We start from the raw sequence: 18,020 nt of genomic DNA on the forward strand, positions 1-18,020 counted from the left end.
GGAAAATATGTGGAAAAAACAGGGGGAATATATATTTACATATACAGCAGAAGTATTAATGCTCCTTTAACTGACAGAATCTACTGAAAGAGTAAAAGCTATTGAAATACACATGTGTTCAAACACATCAGTCTTACTTTTAGTTCTTAAGAGAGCAAAACACAATAGAGGGTATAATATGTATAACGGTTTATGTCGTGTCTGTGACAAAAGATGTAATTTTGTAAATTTGTAGTGCTAAAAAGAAAATTGTGAACATACATCAGAAAGAACTACCTAAAAGGACAGACACCATCTTTGACATGTGTTTTGAGTTTTGAGCTTGTCCCATGTCTCTCGTTCACGGACATGAATAAGCTGGGATATATAACATATACTGCAGCTAGCCACCAGGTGGTGAGCGAGACACCTTGGCTTCGCTTTTGAGGAGCCGTCATGTGCCTACATCCCCTATCTGTCCTTGCTACTTCCAAACTCTCGGAGCATACCTTGTCCCAGTAAAGTCGCAGCTGACTGAGCCACTCAAAATCTTGGACATCATCGCAGCCTGCCTTGGCCAGCTTGTCAATAACGTCCCGAGCATGAACTTCCACTGTGACCAGTGCGACAATTTTCAGCCGCAGCACTTTGGACAGGTTGCCACGGATGATGTCTGAGTAGCCTTGAAGCATGGAGACCTGAGAAACACAAGACAGTTGAACAGGGCTTGGAATGGAGATATTGCACACATAATGAGTACATAATTCTCAGCTGGCTGTATGAAGACATTATGGTGGGTTAACAAATCAGCAACAAAGAGTCAGCACAAACCTTCTTCTTTTTCAGTGACCTCAGGGAGGACTTGTCAGCTCTCTCCTTGCTGGTGATGAGAGATTTTTCGACATCAGTGGTCCACTGGATCTGACAGGCAGTGATCAGCATCTAAAACAGGCAGAGTGCACCTTTACGCCTGAAATCTAAGTATATTAACACATAACTCCACAAGCAGGACACGCTGAAATTAATGGAAATGCTGTAATAGTACCACGACAGCTCAATCACCCATTGCAATAAAGGGAGGTCATTTTGAGTTTAACAGGAGTTGGAATTTGAGTGTAATTATTGTGTACAGCCTATCAGGCTTTAAAGAGAGAAAAGAACAAAGAGCCATCGTTTAAAAATGTAAGACCCAGTTGCATTACTTTAAAATACAGCTCATTGTATGACCATCAGAGAGAGTAAGTGAAAAGCATGTCACTGCATCAGTGGCAGTCTGTCAATCAGAACATCAGACAGGTGAAAAAAAAACAGAAAGATTAAATAGAAAATGAGATGAATGTACCTGTCCGGGCCAATCTCTGACCCATTTGTCTCTCTGTTGTGTCATCCTCTTCAGAGCCAGGAGACAGTCATTCAGACAATCCTTCAGTGTGGTGCGCATGACCTTCTCTACATCACACAGCCAGACCTGCATGCACACAATCACATTCCAACAGTATATAGTCATGAGGCTCATCAATGACATATGTGTCACCCTGATCTGATCATAATATTCATCATCATCATCATCATCATCATCAACATCATCACTGCTGTACCTCCACAGGTTTGTTCAGTTGCACTGGCTGGATGAAATCGATGGACTCCCCATCAGCAGAGGACATCCCCAGGGCTTCTGGTTTAACGGTCGCCTATAGGATACAAACACACACAATGACTTTCTGTACCCAAATGTACTGGTCCATTCAAATCTACAGTACATCACTGTAACCTGATAAAGACTGGACAATGTGGAAAGGTTCTTTTTTTTAAATGGGGAAAGAACTGTATACAAATGTTACCAAGTAATATGATCAGATAAGTGCTGTAACATAAGATTATAATAATAATAATTATTATTATTATCCTTAACACCCCACACTTGTATGCTTCCACTGACTAGAGCAGTTTGAGGCTTCTTACATTTTTTCCCCTCACTCATTTGGGGTCATTTTTACTTTAGGCCACTGAAATCTAATCAGTTAAACTTTGATTCCAATTGAAAAAAATCCCTAAAGCCAGACTTGAGATATGATGTTCAAAAGGTCCAAACATCCGTGAACATTTGTAACCAAATTTGAAAAGATTATTTTAAGTCGTTTTCAAGATAATTCGTTCACAAGGCCAAAAAGGGTTTTGTAATCAGTTCATTCTTCAGTCCAAGTGAACAATTGTACCAAATGTAAAGAAATTCCCTCAAGGCATTCTGGAGATATTATGTTCACGAGAATGAGACAGACGGACGTGCCTCTGGCTGTTGCCAAATTGTAGCCACTTAGCACAAGATTGATACTGTTGAATCACGGCTGGTGATTCGGTGCAGTTCTCAGCTCACAGTATTATCCCTGATGTATGACACAGTAAAACTCCAAAGTATTTCCAGCTGCTACATACATTTGCACGAATAAAGGATCCCTTGCTTTCCCTTGGTGGTGTTTATGATGGTGTTTTGAAGAGGAGCGTAAATACATATGCCTCTAATTATCCAGTTTCTTGCCTTTTCAATGCGCAGGTGCTTGATGTTGTCGAAACACTTCTTCATGTGCGGCTGCATGGCCTCTGGGTTCAGTGACTGGCCCAGGATCTCCAGCACGTCATCGTTGGAGAGGAAGTAGAATCTCGGGAATACCTGCCTCTTGGACTCCAGGTACATGTCCAAGGCCTTTTGGATCTCCTCCATCTTGGCACTCATCTCTGACAGCTTCTCCAGCAGGCCTGAAAGACAGAGGGGAGAGGCTGAGTGTAAGCGGCACTAAATTATGAATATTGTGTTTATCCATATACAGTAGTTACAATACTAACTACCACTTTAGGAGAAAGAGTTCATCATGTTTAATAATTTTTGTTTCTTGCCGTTATGTCATCAGCCTTTGTTTGTTTTAAGTCTCTAGGCCAATAATGGTGCTGTGGTTTCCACAAAGTGAAGACTGTTGTTTTTTGACCACAAGATGGCGTCTTTGTCCTCGGGTACATGTTTGCTTGCAGACTGATATGAGCAGACTGTGTAGTGAGCTCCTGGCAGAGAAATACCTGTGACTAGAGGCGTTCTGTATCATGTATCACTATGTCCTTGTAGGTAACACACTTATATTCTACACAGAGACCTTGAAGATAAGACGTGTGATTCAAGACTTTTTTTTTCTATTTCCACACCAGGACACAGATTTGACTGAGTTGAAAGTGTAGCTTTGATAAAGTGATGCTCTATAAAAAGACGTTGTTTCATCAAACCATGATGTCATACCAGGGTGGTGTGATCCCTTTACAGCGTTGTTATCCTCGTGAAGTCGGCCCATGACGATTTTCCAGCTGGAGCTAACATCTTCAAACTCTTTGCACTCCCGAGGCAGCTGCTCCCTGATGTCCTTTCCCTGGAAAATGTTCTGGTGGGATAAAAAACAAAGACAAATGGAGCATGACGGGGAACGACTGAGGTAAGAGAGAAAGGGTTTAATTATACGAGCAGCAAAGAGAAAGAAATGATACAGCAAATTGCTAACATAAGTGAAACAAGGAGCAAGAAAACCATTATCAGAGAGCTGTGCAAAAAATCCGTGCATGGCTCATGGTGCATGGACTTAAGTTCAATGATGGTTAAATCAGTAAATCGATTTTTCAACAAGTTGGCCTTAGAATGCACACTGACAGCAGTACAGTCTGCAGCCACGCACAGATTTGTTTTCTAACATCAAAAACAACAATGAGGCCAAAAGACGACACCATGCTGTTTGTGAAATGAGCTACAAGAATCCAACCATTAATGAAAAGCATTGAGAGAGGGAATGCATATCCTGCAGGCACACTGTATACATCTTATAAGAAGTCAGCATGATGTCATTTATATCATATGACAATTGATTTGTTATTCTAAATAGGCTGTGGTTGGGTCTCTAATGCTTTACTTCATTAGTTGATGTAATTTTCTGACTTCATAGTTATGTCACGATGATGTCACTCCCACCATATGAACTTATATTTCTATCTATGAGTTTTGGTCATGTCTATAGTCCTAGAAGGTGCAGTGATACCTTGAAAAAATGCATGTTTGAACTACGCCTGTCATCATTTTCCACATGATGGAGAACCATTTACTGAACAATATAACCTTTTCTTTCTGTTATTAGTGAGGATATCTTGGAAAATTTGTTTTGTCGGACCATACTTTGTTGACCTTGACTGATCAGCAGCGAAAGTTAATCAACTGGAGAGAAACTTAAAGTTTGGTAAAAATCTGTTGTAGAGTTGAAATGCACACACACACACACGCACACACACACGCACACACACACACACACACACACACACAGGGGCGAGAACAATACCCCGCTTCCGGCTATACAGGCGTGCATGGTAATCATCACATCTCCCAAAATAAACTCTCCCTTTAATAACCAATGAACACAGCTAATAATTGTGTACTCCATCAAATGATGAATATTCATAGGGAATAATGAAAAGCCATTCATAAAATGATGAATATCCATGTAGAATAATAAATCCTGTGACACGGTGTGCGAGTGTTTCCCGTACCTCCAGATAAATCCACTGGCGCTGCACAGTGAGGATCATCTCGATGACTTCCAGCACCTGGGACAGCCGGCGTTCCCAGCAGTCCACCTCCTGCTCGAAGGCTTTGACAAATCGAGACGCCTTCATCGTGGAGAGAATCACCTGGTTGTCATCCAGGGCCTGGAATACCTCCTCTGTGGCGCTGGGAGAGAGGAGAAGGGAGAGTTCAAATGACTGCTCGTGTTTTGATTTCAACTGTGACATCTTTTCATTGTGGAAATCCATTTACTAGTTAAACCAGTGCCGTTTGGTGTAATGCAGTGCAGTTTAAAGTCTTGTAAGAAATCCATCGTTATGAGGATTTACTTCTTCTCAAAACTACACAAAATAAATGATATTCACCTTTGTGTCAGATTTTGTAAGATGCAGCTACCAGTGCGTTTTCTCACTCTAAAGTATTGAAATTCATTGTTCAATCTCCCTTGCAAATAAAATGGGGTAAATCCCATGTGCAAATGTCAAGGAAGTATAAATTGATGGACATGGTCCTCACTTTTATTGAATCAACATGTCACTGGACCTCAGGCGGAAACACACGCAACCGGTTTTATTTTGTTTTCTGACCTTTGTATTTATTGTTCACCGCTAATTTAAAATGTGTTAAATTCTCAAATAATTTTGTCATAAACTTTTCATATACTGTACCTTTCACACATCTTTAACTTCCTCCACTCTACCCCTCTTCCTTCCTGCATCTCTTAATCAAGCTAACTGGGGAAAAGAGCCTCTACTTTATTATAGACTCGCCCTCTCAGCTGAATTAGTGGCAATGACTTGAGCTTCCAATTAGACTCGGCCTGAGGTCTGCCTCTAATCGTTTTTATACGCGGCAGATGGCCAAGCCATTCCTGCTTTCATCAGCCAGGCTGTCTCTTGCTTAGCTTGGCTCTTCTCATCGCTGCAGACAAACTTACACACTCATTACTTTGCACTGACTTCTCCAACAGGGCTGTTATTCAGATCATATAGGAAACAAGCTAGAGTGAAACATCACTGGATGGCAGTATTGAGCTGTACTGAGCAATGGGATCTAGCAATGCATGCAAATAAGACATAATGGAGGCACAACTCCATGATCAAAGTTTTTAACCTGGATTATTTTTGCTTTTCAATTTGAGCCATCCAATCGATTCACACCCAATGCTGGCGTCCTCACCTCAGCCGGAAGTGACCTTTATCTTTGTAGGCATCTATCTCCAAGAATGTTTCCTCCCATGTTTTTGTAATACTCTCCAAACCCTGAAATATCAAACAGAAAGAGTAATGTTAACAAAAAGGCACACGAGTGAGAGATGGCAGTACCAGGGGTCAGCATCCCTGTTCTTTAACTTCTCAGTGACACATTTATATTTCTGAATGATTAGAGAAAGGATAGCGTACTGAATACTGAATTTTACCATGAATTTTACCTTCTGTTATGTATATACAAAATAATAGCTTTATCAGTAGTATTTAAATACATTTTCTAAAAAGCACAGCCTTGACCCCACTACCACTAAACTTTCTAAAACTTAATGGAGTATTTAAGTCTAGAGGATGAGACCGGACCTCTTCTATGGACAGTTCCCTGATGGCGGCTCCAGCGATCTCAGAGATCTTGTCAGCGTACTTGTCAAGTCCCAGAGATATGATCTTTTCCAGGGTGAAATCAGCACTTTCTTGGTCAAAAGAATACTTAATCTCTTTGCAGATCTGCTTCCAGTGCCTGGAAGAAAGAGGATATTGAAAAGCAGCGTAAGTCTTAGGTTTTCCAACTTCTGGGCAATAAAGAGTATATTTATCCATTCTTAATTCACACAAGTCACACATTTTCTGCAAAGGGCTTTATGAATTGTGCTCCATGAAGCCCCCACAAGCTTTAGACCAATACTCATTAGTAAACAGAGGTGATAACTCATTGAAAAACACAGGCTTACTTAAGGCTAATAGCGTACTCCACCATTTATAATCTGGCAGTAGTGCATATTCAGTTAAAGCAAAACTTGCACATAACAACTTCAGATGTTTTAAGTACATGCTAAACTTGCAGTGAACTAAAGTTAATATTAGGTGTGTGCTCATTCTACCTATAGTAGTAAGATTTTTTGAGGAGTGCTTATAGGGATATCTGGAAACGACAGATATATCACAGTACTCGATACAGGAGCATCATGACAGCTGGCAGGGAGACGGATGAAGGGTAAGACAGAGAGAGAAGAGCAGCCCAACGCTTCCTGGCTGTTCTTCATCTTTTCACAGCGACAGTGTTCTCATTGGAGACCACAGGATTTAAATAAAAAAGGACGACACGTCTCTCAAATTCCTCCCAGGTGCCAATGTGAGAACAAAGCAGGAGATCTCAGCAGGGTACACTGCAAGCGAGTGGGCCCATGGATGACGTTTACAACACCCAATAGACACCAAAAATTTCAAAAACAACAAGAATACACATATCACAGAATGAAAAATCTCTCCAGTGGAATTAATAAGTTACGTCCTGCCCCTGCATGCTGCATCACCCCCACCTGAACACTTGTGTGTTGTGAATGTGTCTTGCGGAAACTCTCCAGCTGAGTTGTGCATGCGTGAAAGGCCAAATCTGGAGAAAGTCCAGACACAATACTTTGGACCTCCTCCATGTCTGAAAACAGCTTTGGTTGGAGACCCAAGTAACGTTTAACCACAAAATTTAATTCAGCCTTTTTCTTCCTTGTGATATTTCTCAATATTTCTAAATTTCCTGGACCACAACTACTAAAAAAGCCAGCGTTCCAAGTATAGGATGTGTTCTTTTGGCATTCTCTTGCTCAGACTTAATTTGTAATCTGTGTTTATTGTTATTTAATACCCAATCATGCTGGAAGTTACACCAGTAAAGTTGTCCTTCGCCCAGTCAAAATCATTTTGGTGGTGCGAGAACAAAAAATTACAGAAGAAGAAAAGAGAAAATTAGCTTTTCTTTCAGAGAGAGTGTGTTTGCATTCAATGTGGTGTCACTATCTTGAAGTGAGAGAGAGAATGCAGCCAATGGATGCTCCTCTGGGAATAGAGCTACAGACACTGACTTTGAGGAAAAGCTTGGACAGGAGTCAGCAGAGCAGACACACTGGGTGGAAAACTGTGATATGCTTATTCTGTGGGAAATGCTTAATGGCCATTGTTTTAATCAAAGTTGTAAATCATTCTCCTGTACAACAAACTGAACATTAAAACCACTCATCCCATCTGGTATCAGTCCTTTATATGGACTGTAGAGCATAAACCACTGTTTAACTATCTACATGTTGATGTTTCTGCCCCATCATGTACAGTTGCATTATTGTAAAACAACTGTTTTATATAAATATTAGATACTTTGGTTTGAGTCAGTACCTGTCTCTCATGGCTGGGTTCCTCATGTCAGCAATCAGAGGGATGATCCGCTTGAACTGATCAACCCTGTTTTTAGAGAAATCTAATATGTCCCATTCCTTATCCTGCAAACATACAAAGAACATGTCAATACTACTGAGTAATGTGGTTATGAGGACAGGGGATGTTATAGGTGTACCAGGTTATATGCAACCTGAAGGAAGAGCTGTCACTGTTAAAATGCATTTAGGTTGGGATCCGCAAAAATTGGTATCCATTGCTAACACAAAGTGTCTTCAAGATCTTCTAGATCATGCTTTACTGACATAAAGTATTGTTTTGGCCTTTATGTGCAATTTGTCCTGATGAAACCAAACGTAAAGTGAAACAGGAACCCGGTGATATGTGCAACTGACTGTGGCAGAACCGACCTTTAGTTCTCTCTTGAGTTTGCTGAGCTTCCGGAACGTGTCCTGCGCTATGCTCTCCATGTTCTCTGTACGCAGAGTAACAAACTGACCGACCTTCCAGATGTTCCAGTTGGAATTCCATTCCTGCCTGATCTCCCAGACCTGCTGCAGGTGGTCTATGTCCTGAACAAAACACACACACACACACACAACAAGTACACATGCTTAAAAACAGTCATCAAAATGCTTCCATTGCAGCATCTTGGATTGGAATTCAGTCTGGGGCATTCCATCTAATGTCCTGTCAATTGTCCTCAATTATATATTATCACATATTTATAAAACTGCCCCGACAAACGTTCACACGTGTTGAACCCGTTTATCATAATCACAGTTGCCAATAACCTCTGGATTTACAACTTATTGTGTTGTAGTGTGTTTGATTAGGTATTGGGAGAGTTGTGCTGGGAGAGTTGTGCTGGGACAGACCTTCTCCAGAACGCGGACGCATTTGGAGGGCGGCTGTTCTATTTTGAAGAAGCCCAGCCCCTGAAGGATGGCGCTCTCCTCCTGTTTCAGAGCCTCCAGCTGTTTGCGATGCTCTGCTATTTGCTTGAGAGCCGCCTGGGTTGTCAGTGCACTTTCAAATGGACCTGGATATATACGTACAAAATGTAGGGAGATAAATATACATAAACATGCTTGTAAAGAAACATTGAAAAGCATATGTCCCTACACAAAAGCAGAGAAACAAAGAGCAGACGTACAATTCATACAAAGAAATCATCTGGGAAAGGAACAGTTAGGTACAGCCTGTAGGTTCTAAGGAGGATCTCTATAGATACTAGGATCTCAGTAGCGACAGACCGAAAAAAAAGCAACAGTAAGGTGCACACACCAAGCTGATGAAGCACTTTATGAGAAATAAGAAATATGAGTGTGTGTGACCTGTGTTGCTGAACTCCTCCAGAGTGGCCTGGATGTTCTTCTTGAACTCTTCGGAGGAGAGGATGAGGCTGCTCTTGAATTTCTCTTTTTGCTTTTGCAGCATGATGTCACTGTCAATCAAGACCTGCTGGAACCACACCCAGTCCCCATTCAGCACTCCAAGCATCTCCTGCACCTGTAGGTAAAACAGTCGTTGTTGGTAAAGGATGTTGTTCATGTGTAGAAATATACAACCTGTAACTACCAAATAGGTTGTTGTTATATATTACATATTTCATTTCAAGGAAAGGGAAATTAAACAAGATGTGATGAATTTCTTAACTCCTGCTGAGTCCTGAGTCGGGAAATCTAAAGTGTCTCTCTCGTCAAACCTCATTATTCACTTATATACAATTACACATTATTATTGTCAAAAGTGGCACAACATGACAGATATTCTTCTTGTTCATCAATAAATAAATTATAGGAAGCACTTTCTTTCACTCACTGAATGTCTGGGAGAGAAAACATGTGATGTTAGAAGAAGCGTTTTTTAGAGAAAAGCAGACACATAGACATAGTGCTTGTATACGTATACTTTTCTGTGTTTGTGAATTTATTTGTTTATTAGTGAGAGATGTACTTACATCCTGCTCCACTGGAACCTCGTATTTCTCCAGGAGAGCAAACTGTTCATGGATGACAGGAATCTGAGCTTCTGTTTTGGCCAAATCTCCCTGAAGAGTCTCCAAGAGCTTCACGCTCGCACTGAGTTCATCCAGTGTCTGGGGGGGTTGTGTCAGCCTAAACACACAAACGCATATAAACTAGATAAAGAGTCACAACACTCTAAGTACAATACATGTCAAATGTTTTACAAAACCAAAAGCTTTCCTTTCCTATCTCCTCAACCCTTCGTATTTCTCACTGAATATGTCAGGACGTGTTTCAGTAATACTTCCTTTTTCATCTGAGCTCATGAAAACATGGTCGGTGTTGTCAGTGTACAAGACCTCAGAACCTGCAGCAGATGTCGGTGGAACAGGCTTTGGACTCACAAACACTGACAATCGTAATAATTCAGGGTCAAGATGTGAGCTGGGTACCCCACTTTTTCTAAACTCATTCCTTTTACTCACTGGAATACTTTTTGTTATGAATGAAGTGCATTTTTTCAAGGGACTTTGTAGACATTCTCATCTTCAAGAAAGCCTCTGGAATTTTAAAGCTTTTGACAGAAAGCTAGTAGCATGGGGCATGGTTAGGGGCGTTTCCAGCCCTAGTGTCTTTGCAGTCTACTGCACATAGGCTATCATAGAATTTACCCAAAATGTCAGAACAAGCAAGAGATAATGAAAAAAAGCCAATTTGTTGCCTTGTCATGATTGACTGTCTAAATAAAACCTGCCACCTTAACATTTTTACTTTTCAAAATAAAGTGCTTTCAGGATTCCACCTTGGTTTGAAAGATCATCAACTGTGGATCTCTGTTAGATGTCTTCTTCTCTACTGTCGGCAATGAAAACAATTCCTTTCACTTGACTCCCCACCTGTTGGCATTGGCTTGCATGGATGCGTGGATTTCTTTGAGGCGGGTGCTGGCGATGTGAGTGAGCAGCTCAGTGAATTTGGTTTGCCATTCATAGCAATGCTGCGACGCGAAGGACTTGAGCGGTGAACAGTCCAGCCTGACAAAGCCTATGTTCAATACCGTCTCCTCCTGTTGAACGGTGTTGGCCTTTTCTGCGTACCTGAAGGCGAACGAAAGGTAACAGGTGAAAGTTGTTAGTTTCTTTCAGTGAGTTATGATCTACTAATCCGTATGCCAGAGCTTTTTCAGGTAAAAGTATCAAAAGGTAACGTCTTAAACAGTTCAACTAAAGAATGATGTTTAGAAATGTTATTTTTTTTGTACAGTACTTTTGTATATCTGCATCGAAAGAAGTGACTGGTGGGTTAAGTCTCTGATAGCGTTGTATAAAGGTGTCCTTGTTCATCTCCCAGATGTCCCTGTATTTGTCCCAGGTCTTCAGATAGGCCTGCAGGAGGTTGGCATTAGCTGTCATCCCTGTGGCAACTGCAGCCTGAATCTTCTTTATCTCCTCGTCTTGCTCTGAGGGATCCAAGAGGTTTAGTGTGACAATGGAGGCAGAAGCAGAAGGAAAACATGCTGACATATACATAAATACACAACTGCTTGGTAATCAATAGCCATTTTCGGACATGTCCTGCGGAGGATCTCCAGAGACTTGGGTCGAACACAAAGTGGGATTCTCTGTTTAGGAGCCTTCACAACAGCAACAGTTTGTCTGCAGGATTCAGGTGAGGGGTGGTGCAGCAGGCAGTAGCAGGACGTAATGTATTCATTCTGCTGCGGAGATCACATGTTTTTTGTTTGCAACACATCCACAATTAGTCCAACATATATCACACCGCTGTCATATCCTGATATTTAATTAAATCACAGTGCATACTGTATATGTTGTTGTTGTTTTTATATATTGTTGTTTTTAAATTGTTGTTTGTATATTGTTGTTTGTACAGTGCACCAACCACACCAAGGCAATTTCCTGTATGTGCAAATATACATGGCAATAAAAAGAATTCTGATTCTGATTCTGATGTAATTTAGCTGACTCTTTTATCCAAAGCAAGTTCCAACTAGTGCATTCAACATCAATGTGGGGTGAAAAAATGCTGTAAACTAAGAATGCTTTGAAAAATATAAATAATATTTGTTTATTTTTATCAAGTTACAAAATGCAAAGTGAGCAAACAAAAGAAAAAACTAAAGTGTTACTACCCTTTGCCTTTAAACCAGCATCAATTATTATAGGTACTTCTCTTCTGTTCATTCACTGCATTTTGTTAATTGATGAAAATAAACTGTTAACACTTCCATTTTTGAAAGCATTCTTAGTTTACAGCATTGTTTCACACCTGCCTAAAACTTTTGCACAGTACTGCACATAACTGTTTGAACAGATTGTACATTTTTTTATGAAAACTTTTTTTTAAGCAGTTCTAACCTATGATGATGTTTATGGGCTTCCTCTTTGACTGCTTGAGGTTGAGAAGTTCAGGCAGTCGCTTAATGCTGGCGATGGTGTCGATGAGCTGAGGCATGATGGTCACAATCTGCCTAAGCTTAGTGAGCGTCGGGGAGAACTCCACCTGTCGATACAGAGAAAGACAAGCACTCACACTGCTGTCCAGATCATTTACATAACTGTGTGGGTGTGTCTCAAAGCACCAACGTGTGCATAAAAACAAAAGTTATACCACAACATGCATCATCTCTGCTGTGATAAACACAACAAAAGGCTTCCCCAAAGTGCCATGGGCCCAGGGTGGAATTTGTCTCATTCCTATTGGTTACTGAAAGTCAAAAAGTAAAATTCGAATATGAGCCTGACAGAGGATAGAGACGAGAAGGAGGAGGAAGAAGGGCACACCCTTTTGGTTCCAATTCTGTCTGTGGTTATATTAAGTATTAACCTAAATAAATGGAAACTAACAATAAAACATGACATTTAATTAACATGGCTTCACAAATACAAGAAGAGAATAAGGTCCGGTTTCCTCCACTCTGTTCCAGTGAGGCTACACTAGGAGAGATGAGTGGGACTGACTGGTATCAGATAAGATCTGCATCCTCTTATGGTCCTGTTAGTAATTTGTATGTCAGCTGGGCTTTGTGTGGATTAAATCCCCCAGAGAAACACATAACAAATCATTTGTCCTTCCTAGTCTGTATTTGTTGATTCCCACATTTCTGCAGATGTAGGTGTGAGTTTGTGTTCCATGCTGTTTATTCAGGACATGCAGCTATTGTTCTGTCAGGGATGGATGACTGTGTGTGTATTTCAGTGTACCTTTTAGGTTTCCTCCATCAGAGAGCACACAGCAGACACAGTTTAAACAAGTCATTATCACATGACCTGATAGGATTACGAGGGGTCTGCCTGTACCTTCGGTGTGTTTTGGGGAGTTGCCTCGTGCAGCGTCACCAGGACTTGGAACAATGGATTGGGTGTCGTCTTGCTGTCTCCGTTGATGGCCCTGGACAGCTTCTTCATCGACTGTTTGATGTTGCTCCTAAGAGCTTCCTCAACCATCTGGTCCACCTTTTCCGTGAAGGCCAACCAGTGCCCCTGGACCTTAAAGACCATGTTAAAAATGCACATACGTGACATGGCAGTCGCTTAATAGGGTTTCACCTGACGTAATATGGAAGGAGCAAAGATTAGTAAATCTGGCTCTCAATTAGAAAACAAGGGTGTCCTACCTAATAGATACAGCTGACAATAACTGTGATTGCTTTTTAATGTACATGTAATTATCTAACCATGTGAAAGTTAAGTCTCCCACAATAATCTCACAAATACTATCGATCAACATTTTAAAGAGTCCTCTAGCGACGGAATGTTACCAATATTGATTGACTGACACAAAACGCAGCACAGACCTCAGATCCGTCACGGGAGAAAGTGTTGTAGATGCGGGTCATGATCTCAGTGATTTCTTGGTGTGCTGAGAGCAGTATTTGGAGTTGGCTCTGCTGATGAGTCTTCTGGTCATCCTTAAACTCCAGGTCCCTACAAAAGAAGCAGCCAACAAAGGAAACCAATGTGCATCACTTGAGATCCATGTTACGATTATGATGCAACCTATGCACATCGCTTCAGACACGGAGGTGCTTGTTGTTGACTTGATCAGTGCGGTGAGAAAGCCCAGTCGTCACTGAGTCCAAGAGAAAATTAATGAAACAATTCAGAGGAAGTTTACTGAGAAATGATGTGTACAATTAAATGAAGAAAAAAAACTACTTTACCCAGTGTTAAATGCAGAAATGACTATGTCACAAAATGTGGAATTAAATATAACTTATATCTCAAGAGTTTGTATTTTTCATTAAGATGGAGTCAGACAGTGTTCAGACTTCAGACTATGAACATCAAGAAATCACATCATTGTTTCTACCTGTACATGGTCTTTCCATCTAGTCTAATCAGCAGCGTCTCACTGATCTGGTGACAGAGGCTGGAGATGGAGAGATTTGACACTTTGTAACCATCAACTATCAGCTGGACCTGCAGAGCAGAGGAGAGGGAACAAGAGGAGCTGCTCAGTCACTAATGTGGTTTTAAAACTGGTTCCAAATTGTGTCTATCTTCTGCCAAATCCCCAATAAAGCAGTTCTTCTTTAGTCTTTTGTCAGATAATGGAACGTTTATGAAATAGTGACTGAAGATCAGATTTTTAACAGCGACATCTTCTGGTGCACTGTGATGGAAGCGAGAGCCTATCTCTCTTATTAATGATGGAACTTTTTCTACTGCACTCCAAACAGGTTAGAGGTATTGAGACAATCACAATAAAACTGCACCAACATCCATTGAAACTTTTGAACTGTGTATTCCAACCTTGTCAACATGCAGGAGACAGTCGCGGATGAAGAGGTGAGACGGTCCCTTAGACAACCACATGAGCTTGGTCAGTCCTGGCTGGATCTTCTTATCCATCAACTGAATCCGCTCCCGAAACAGACCCAACTCATCAGGAGAAAGCGTTGCAATGACTCTGACACACACACACACACACACACACACACACACACACACACACACACACACACACACACACACACACACACACACACACACACACACACACACACACACACACACACACACACACACACACACACACACACACCGGTTATTGACTAACAGCTAGAACCCTGTTTGTGAGTTAACAATTGTGTATGTACAGTTGATGTGTCTTTTTATTTAGTTCTGAGAATATGAGGACATGACTCTTTGTATTCAGGTTATTTATTAAAGAATAGTCAAAAAAATGTGTTCAATGTTAAGCACAGAGCCTATTATTACAGCATTCAGTGGAGAATAAGGACAGGAAATTAGGAAAATGTGCAAGGAATATGAATTATCCACTATGAATATATCCAGTGTCACACTCCTCACAGGCGTGAACTCCTACAATCATAATGGCCTTCTCATTTGAGATTATGGCACAGTGTCTTCCAAACTAAAACTGCCACCCTCTGGTTGTACGCCTCCACCACCCAGTCCAATTTCAATCACTCCAGGTGTTCCTGACTTATTGCACTGACAAAAATATTAACTTTAAACCTCCAAAAACAAATTCAGTGTTGTATGCATGTTTGTTCTCCTCTTCTGTGTTTGTTTGTGTTTGTGTGTCCAACCTGTTGTAGTTCCTGATCAGCAGCAGTGCTCTCTCCCGTAGGACCCTGAGCTCCTCTCTTTCCTGGTAAATGTTAGACACACACTGGGAGACCTCAAACTTGAGTCGATCCCAGTAGTCAATCTCAGAGAAGAGGTTCAACAGATTGCTGGACAAGAAAACACAGAAAAATAAATAATGAGCAACTGCACAGAATTTGCCTGGTGTATGTCAAAGTTCACAGATGACATTGTAAGACATCACTTAAACGAAAATGCACTGTGCTCTCTGTCTTGTTAGTTGAGTTTGTGTAACCCACGTGTCAAAGTTGATGTCCAGCTTGGCATGGTTGTGCTTGCAGCGCAACAAGAGTGGCTGCTCCAGTCTCTTCCGGTACTCTCCGTCCAGGTTCTGGTTCCACTCGCTGAAGTTCTTCTTCACCATCTCATCCAAAACCTGGACCATCTGACCATAGCTGAGAATGAGCTGCTTGCGGCTGTATGACTCAGGTATGAAGTGGGCCTTCTGAAGCACCTGGAGGAGAAAAAACAAACTAAGTAAGAATCTGGAAAGGATGGAGGTCCTGACGGGACACTAGTCATAATAACTAGCGTGTTCCAAGCCTAAAAGAAATAGAATACTGTGTAATCCAATGTGCTCACCTCCATGGATCTGTCAATGCGGTGTCTGAGGGCCATTATCCAGTGGGTGTGTCCTGCTATCCGGGGCATGTGGTCTGAAAAAGACTTCTTCTTCTGGTTCAGCTCCTTGTTGACCATTTTGAGCTCACTGTTAAAGATGTTGTACACTTCCTCCACCTTCTCGTCTGTCGTGTTCTTAATGGCCTGTGAGAGAGGGAAGAGAAGGAGCACATCCATTGTGAGAGGGTAAGAGAGGTGAAACGTTGGGCAGCAAAGCAAATAGAGAAGGAGAGTTTGCGAATGAGCCTCGTACTAAATGTTACGCGCATTGAAAATGGAGACAAATTTGGGGGAAATAAAAAAAAAAGCTCTCCTTATGACAAAACAAGCACAAACTATACATCAGCATCAATATGAGAAGTCTTTTTGCTTTTAGTGCATTGCAGTGATAAAAGGCAGCTCGCTATGAACTCTGTGGTGCAGATTAACCTTAACAAACTGCAGAGACTATGAACATCCATGCATAAATCTATATAGCACATATAGAATGTCAAGATTTCATATGAAGAAGGTCAATGGATGTGTTGAGGTGACTAATGTATTTTAAGTTAGGGTGTAAATGACTTGTGCGTGTGTTTACTTGTACAGATATCTTTGTGAGGACCATTTGAGCGTAGACCTTAGAGAGTGAGGACATTTTGCCCGCTGCTCTGCTCTTCTGACTAAAGGGTTGTTTGAGGAATAAGATTTTATTTTAGTGTTAGGGTTAAAACTAGGTTCAGGCAAGGGTTGTTTGGTTGTGATTAGAGTCAATGTTAGGGTAAGAGGCCTATGCAATTTATGCAAATCAGTGTCCTAACTAAAACAGTGGTTTAGAAACAGATTTTGTGATTTAGGAAATAATTAATTTGCAACCTTGAAAGAACTTAGAAATGGGTGCTGGAATAATGCACTGTATGCGTGTGTGTGTGTGTTTGTGAAAGACACCTCTCGAGTAGACATGGGCCTAAAAATGTCCAGAAGCCGAACTCCTTCCTCTATCGTGTTGACCGTCTTAAACACTGAATTGATCAGGTTCCGCATCAACATCTCCAGATCCTTCACCGATGCATGGAACCTACACAGGAACATATCCATACATGAAAACACAGACCATCACCTTTTTAAAATCATTAATACTATTTTATTTATTCTTTATATGAATGTGTTACAGAGCAATAGACCTACTTGTAGAATTCATTGCACCACCCGGTGTCCATGACATCAAGGATGCCCTTGCCAACAGAGCGCAGGCTCTGTAGCCCACTGTGGAAGTTGCCCTCTATCTTCTGGAGGGAGCGAGTGAACTCTAGTCCCTGGCAGCCGCTGAAGCAGGGCAGGGCCCTCTGCTGGCCATCCTCCCAACGGGCAAACTGATGCTGGCAGTCACATACCTGAGAGTGCAGAAAGGTGGTCAGCTCTAAGGACATGTGTTCAACCATTGCATTACAATGAATGTGTTTCCTATGACCACTTGTTTTAACTATATGCACGACCATCATCATTACAAAATCTGAGTTTATAGATTGCCTGTGTGTTTGTGTCTATGTGCGTTGGTCTTTTGTTTTGTGTTCACACAGCTTAGAGAGTGATCAGGTCTCAGGATGCACTGAGGACGCATTTGGGTGCATTCAGACTTGTACTTAGGTCTGACCACTAGTAATTGGATCGCTTAAAATGGAGGCTAATACCAGGTTGTGTAGGTGGGTTGAAAGAACAGTGAAATTCATTCATAAGAATAAAAACGTGATATACTTGCAGCTTTGACTTGTACATCATTAGGAATTTTTGCATTTGCTTCAGCATTTATTTACAGGGGATTCACTTGCTTCGACATGAATTTCAACGTGAATTTATGCAGTTGTTGTCTGCGCATGTA

The 18,020-nt window shown here is 41.2% G+C and overlaps 1 protein-coding gene across 1 annotated transcript in view; it reads right to left on the bottom strand.

Annotated features, from left to right (window-relative positions):
• The window catches only part of dnah2 (dynein, axonemal, heavy chain 2), a 55,493-nt gene that overhangs the window by 33,691 nt on the left and 3,782 nt on the right, over positions 1-18,020 (bottom strand). Inside the window, exons 9-34 of the mRNA XM_053416221.1 lie at positions 17,330-17,535; positions 17,090-17,219; positions 16,124-16,306; positions 15,781-15,995; positions 15,484-15,630; positions 14,681-14,837; positions 14,238-14,347; positions 13,723-13,852; positions 13,226-13,414; positions 12,284-12,428; positions 11,175-11,367; positions 10,805-11,005; positions 9,902-10,058; positions 9,276-9,450; positions 8,817-8,980; positions 8,349-8,510; positions 7,939-8,042; positions 6,136-6,292; positions 5,744-5,826; positions 4,549-4,729; positions 3,263-3,401; positions 2,516-2,733; positions 1,578-1,670; positions 1,322-1,447; positions 811-921; positions 489-677 (exon numbers count right to left, since the gene is read on the bottom strand). Coding sequence (XP_053272196.1) covers positions 489-677; positions 811-921; positions 1,322-1,447; positions 1,578-1,670; positions 2,516-2,733; positions 3,263-3,401; positions 4,549-4,729; positions 5,744-5,826; positions 6,136-6,292; positions 7,939-8,042; positions 8,349-8,510; positions 8,817-8,980; positions 9,276-9,450; positions 9,902-10,058; positions 10,805-11,005; positions 11,175-11,367; positions 12,284-12,428; positions 13,226-13,414; positions 13,723-13,852; positions 14,238-14,347; positions 14,681-14,837; positions 15,484-15,630; positions 15,781-15,995; positions 16,124-16,306; positions 17,090-17,219; positions 17,330-17,535 — 4,065 coding nt within the window. The remainder of the gene's footprint in view (positions 1-488; positions 678-810; positions 922-1,321; positions 1,448-1,577; positions 1,671-2,515; positions 2,734-3,262; positions 3,402-4,548; positions 4,730-5,743; positions 5,827-6,135; positions 6,293-7,938; positions 8,043-8,348; positions 8,511-8,816; positions 8,981-9,275; positions 9,451-9,901; positions 10,059-10,804; positions 11,006-11,174; positions 11,368-12,283; positions 12,429-13,225; positions 13,415-13,722; positions 13,853-14,237; positions 14,348-14,680; positions 14,838-15,483; positions 15,631-15,780; positions 15,996-16,123; positions 16,307-17,089; positions 17,220-17,329; positions 17,536-18,020) is intronic.

This window comes from Pleuronectes platessa, chromosome 23, assembly GCF_947347685.1.
Source record: "Pleuronectes platessa chromosome 23, fPlePla1.1, whole genome shotgun sequence".
Taxonomy (NCBI): domain Eukaryota; kingdom Metazoa; phylum Chordata; class Actinopteri; order Pleuronectiformes; family Pleuronectidae; genus Pleuronectes; species Pleuronectes platessa.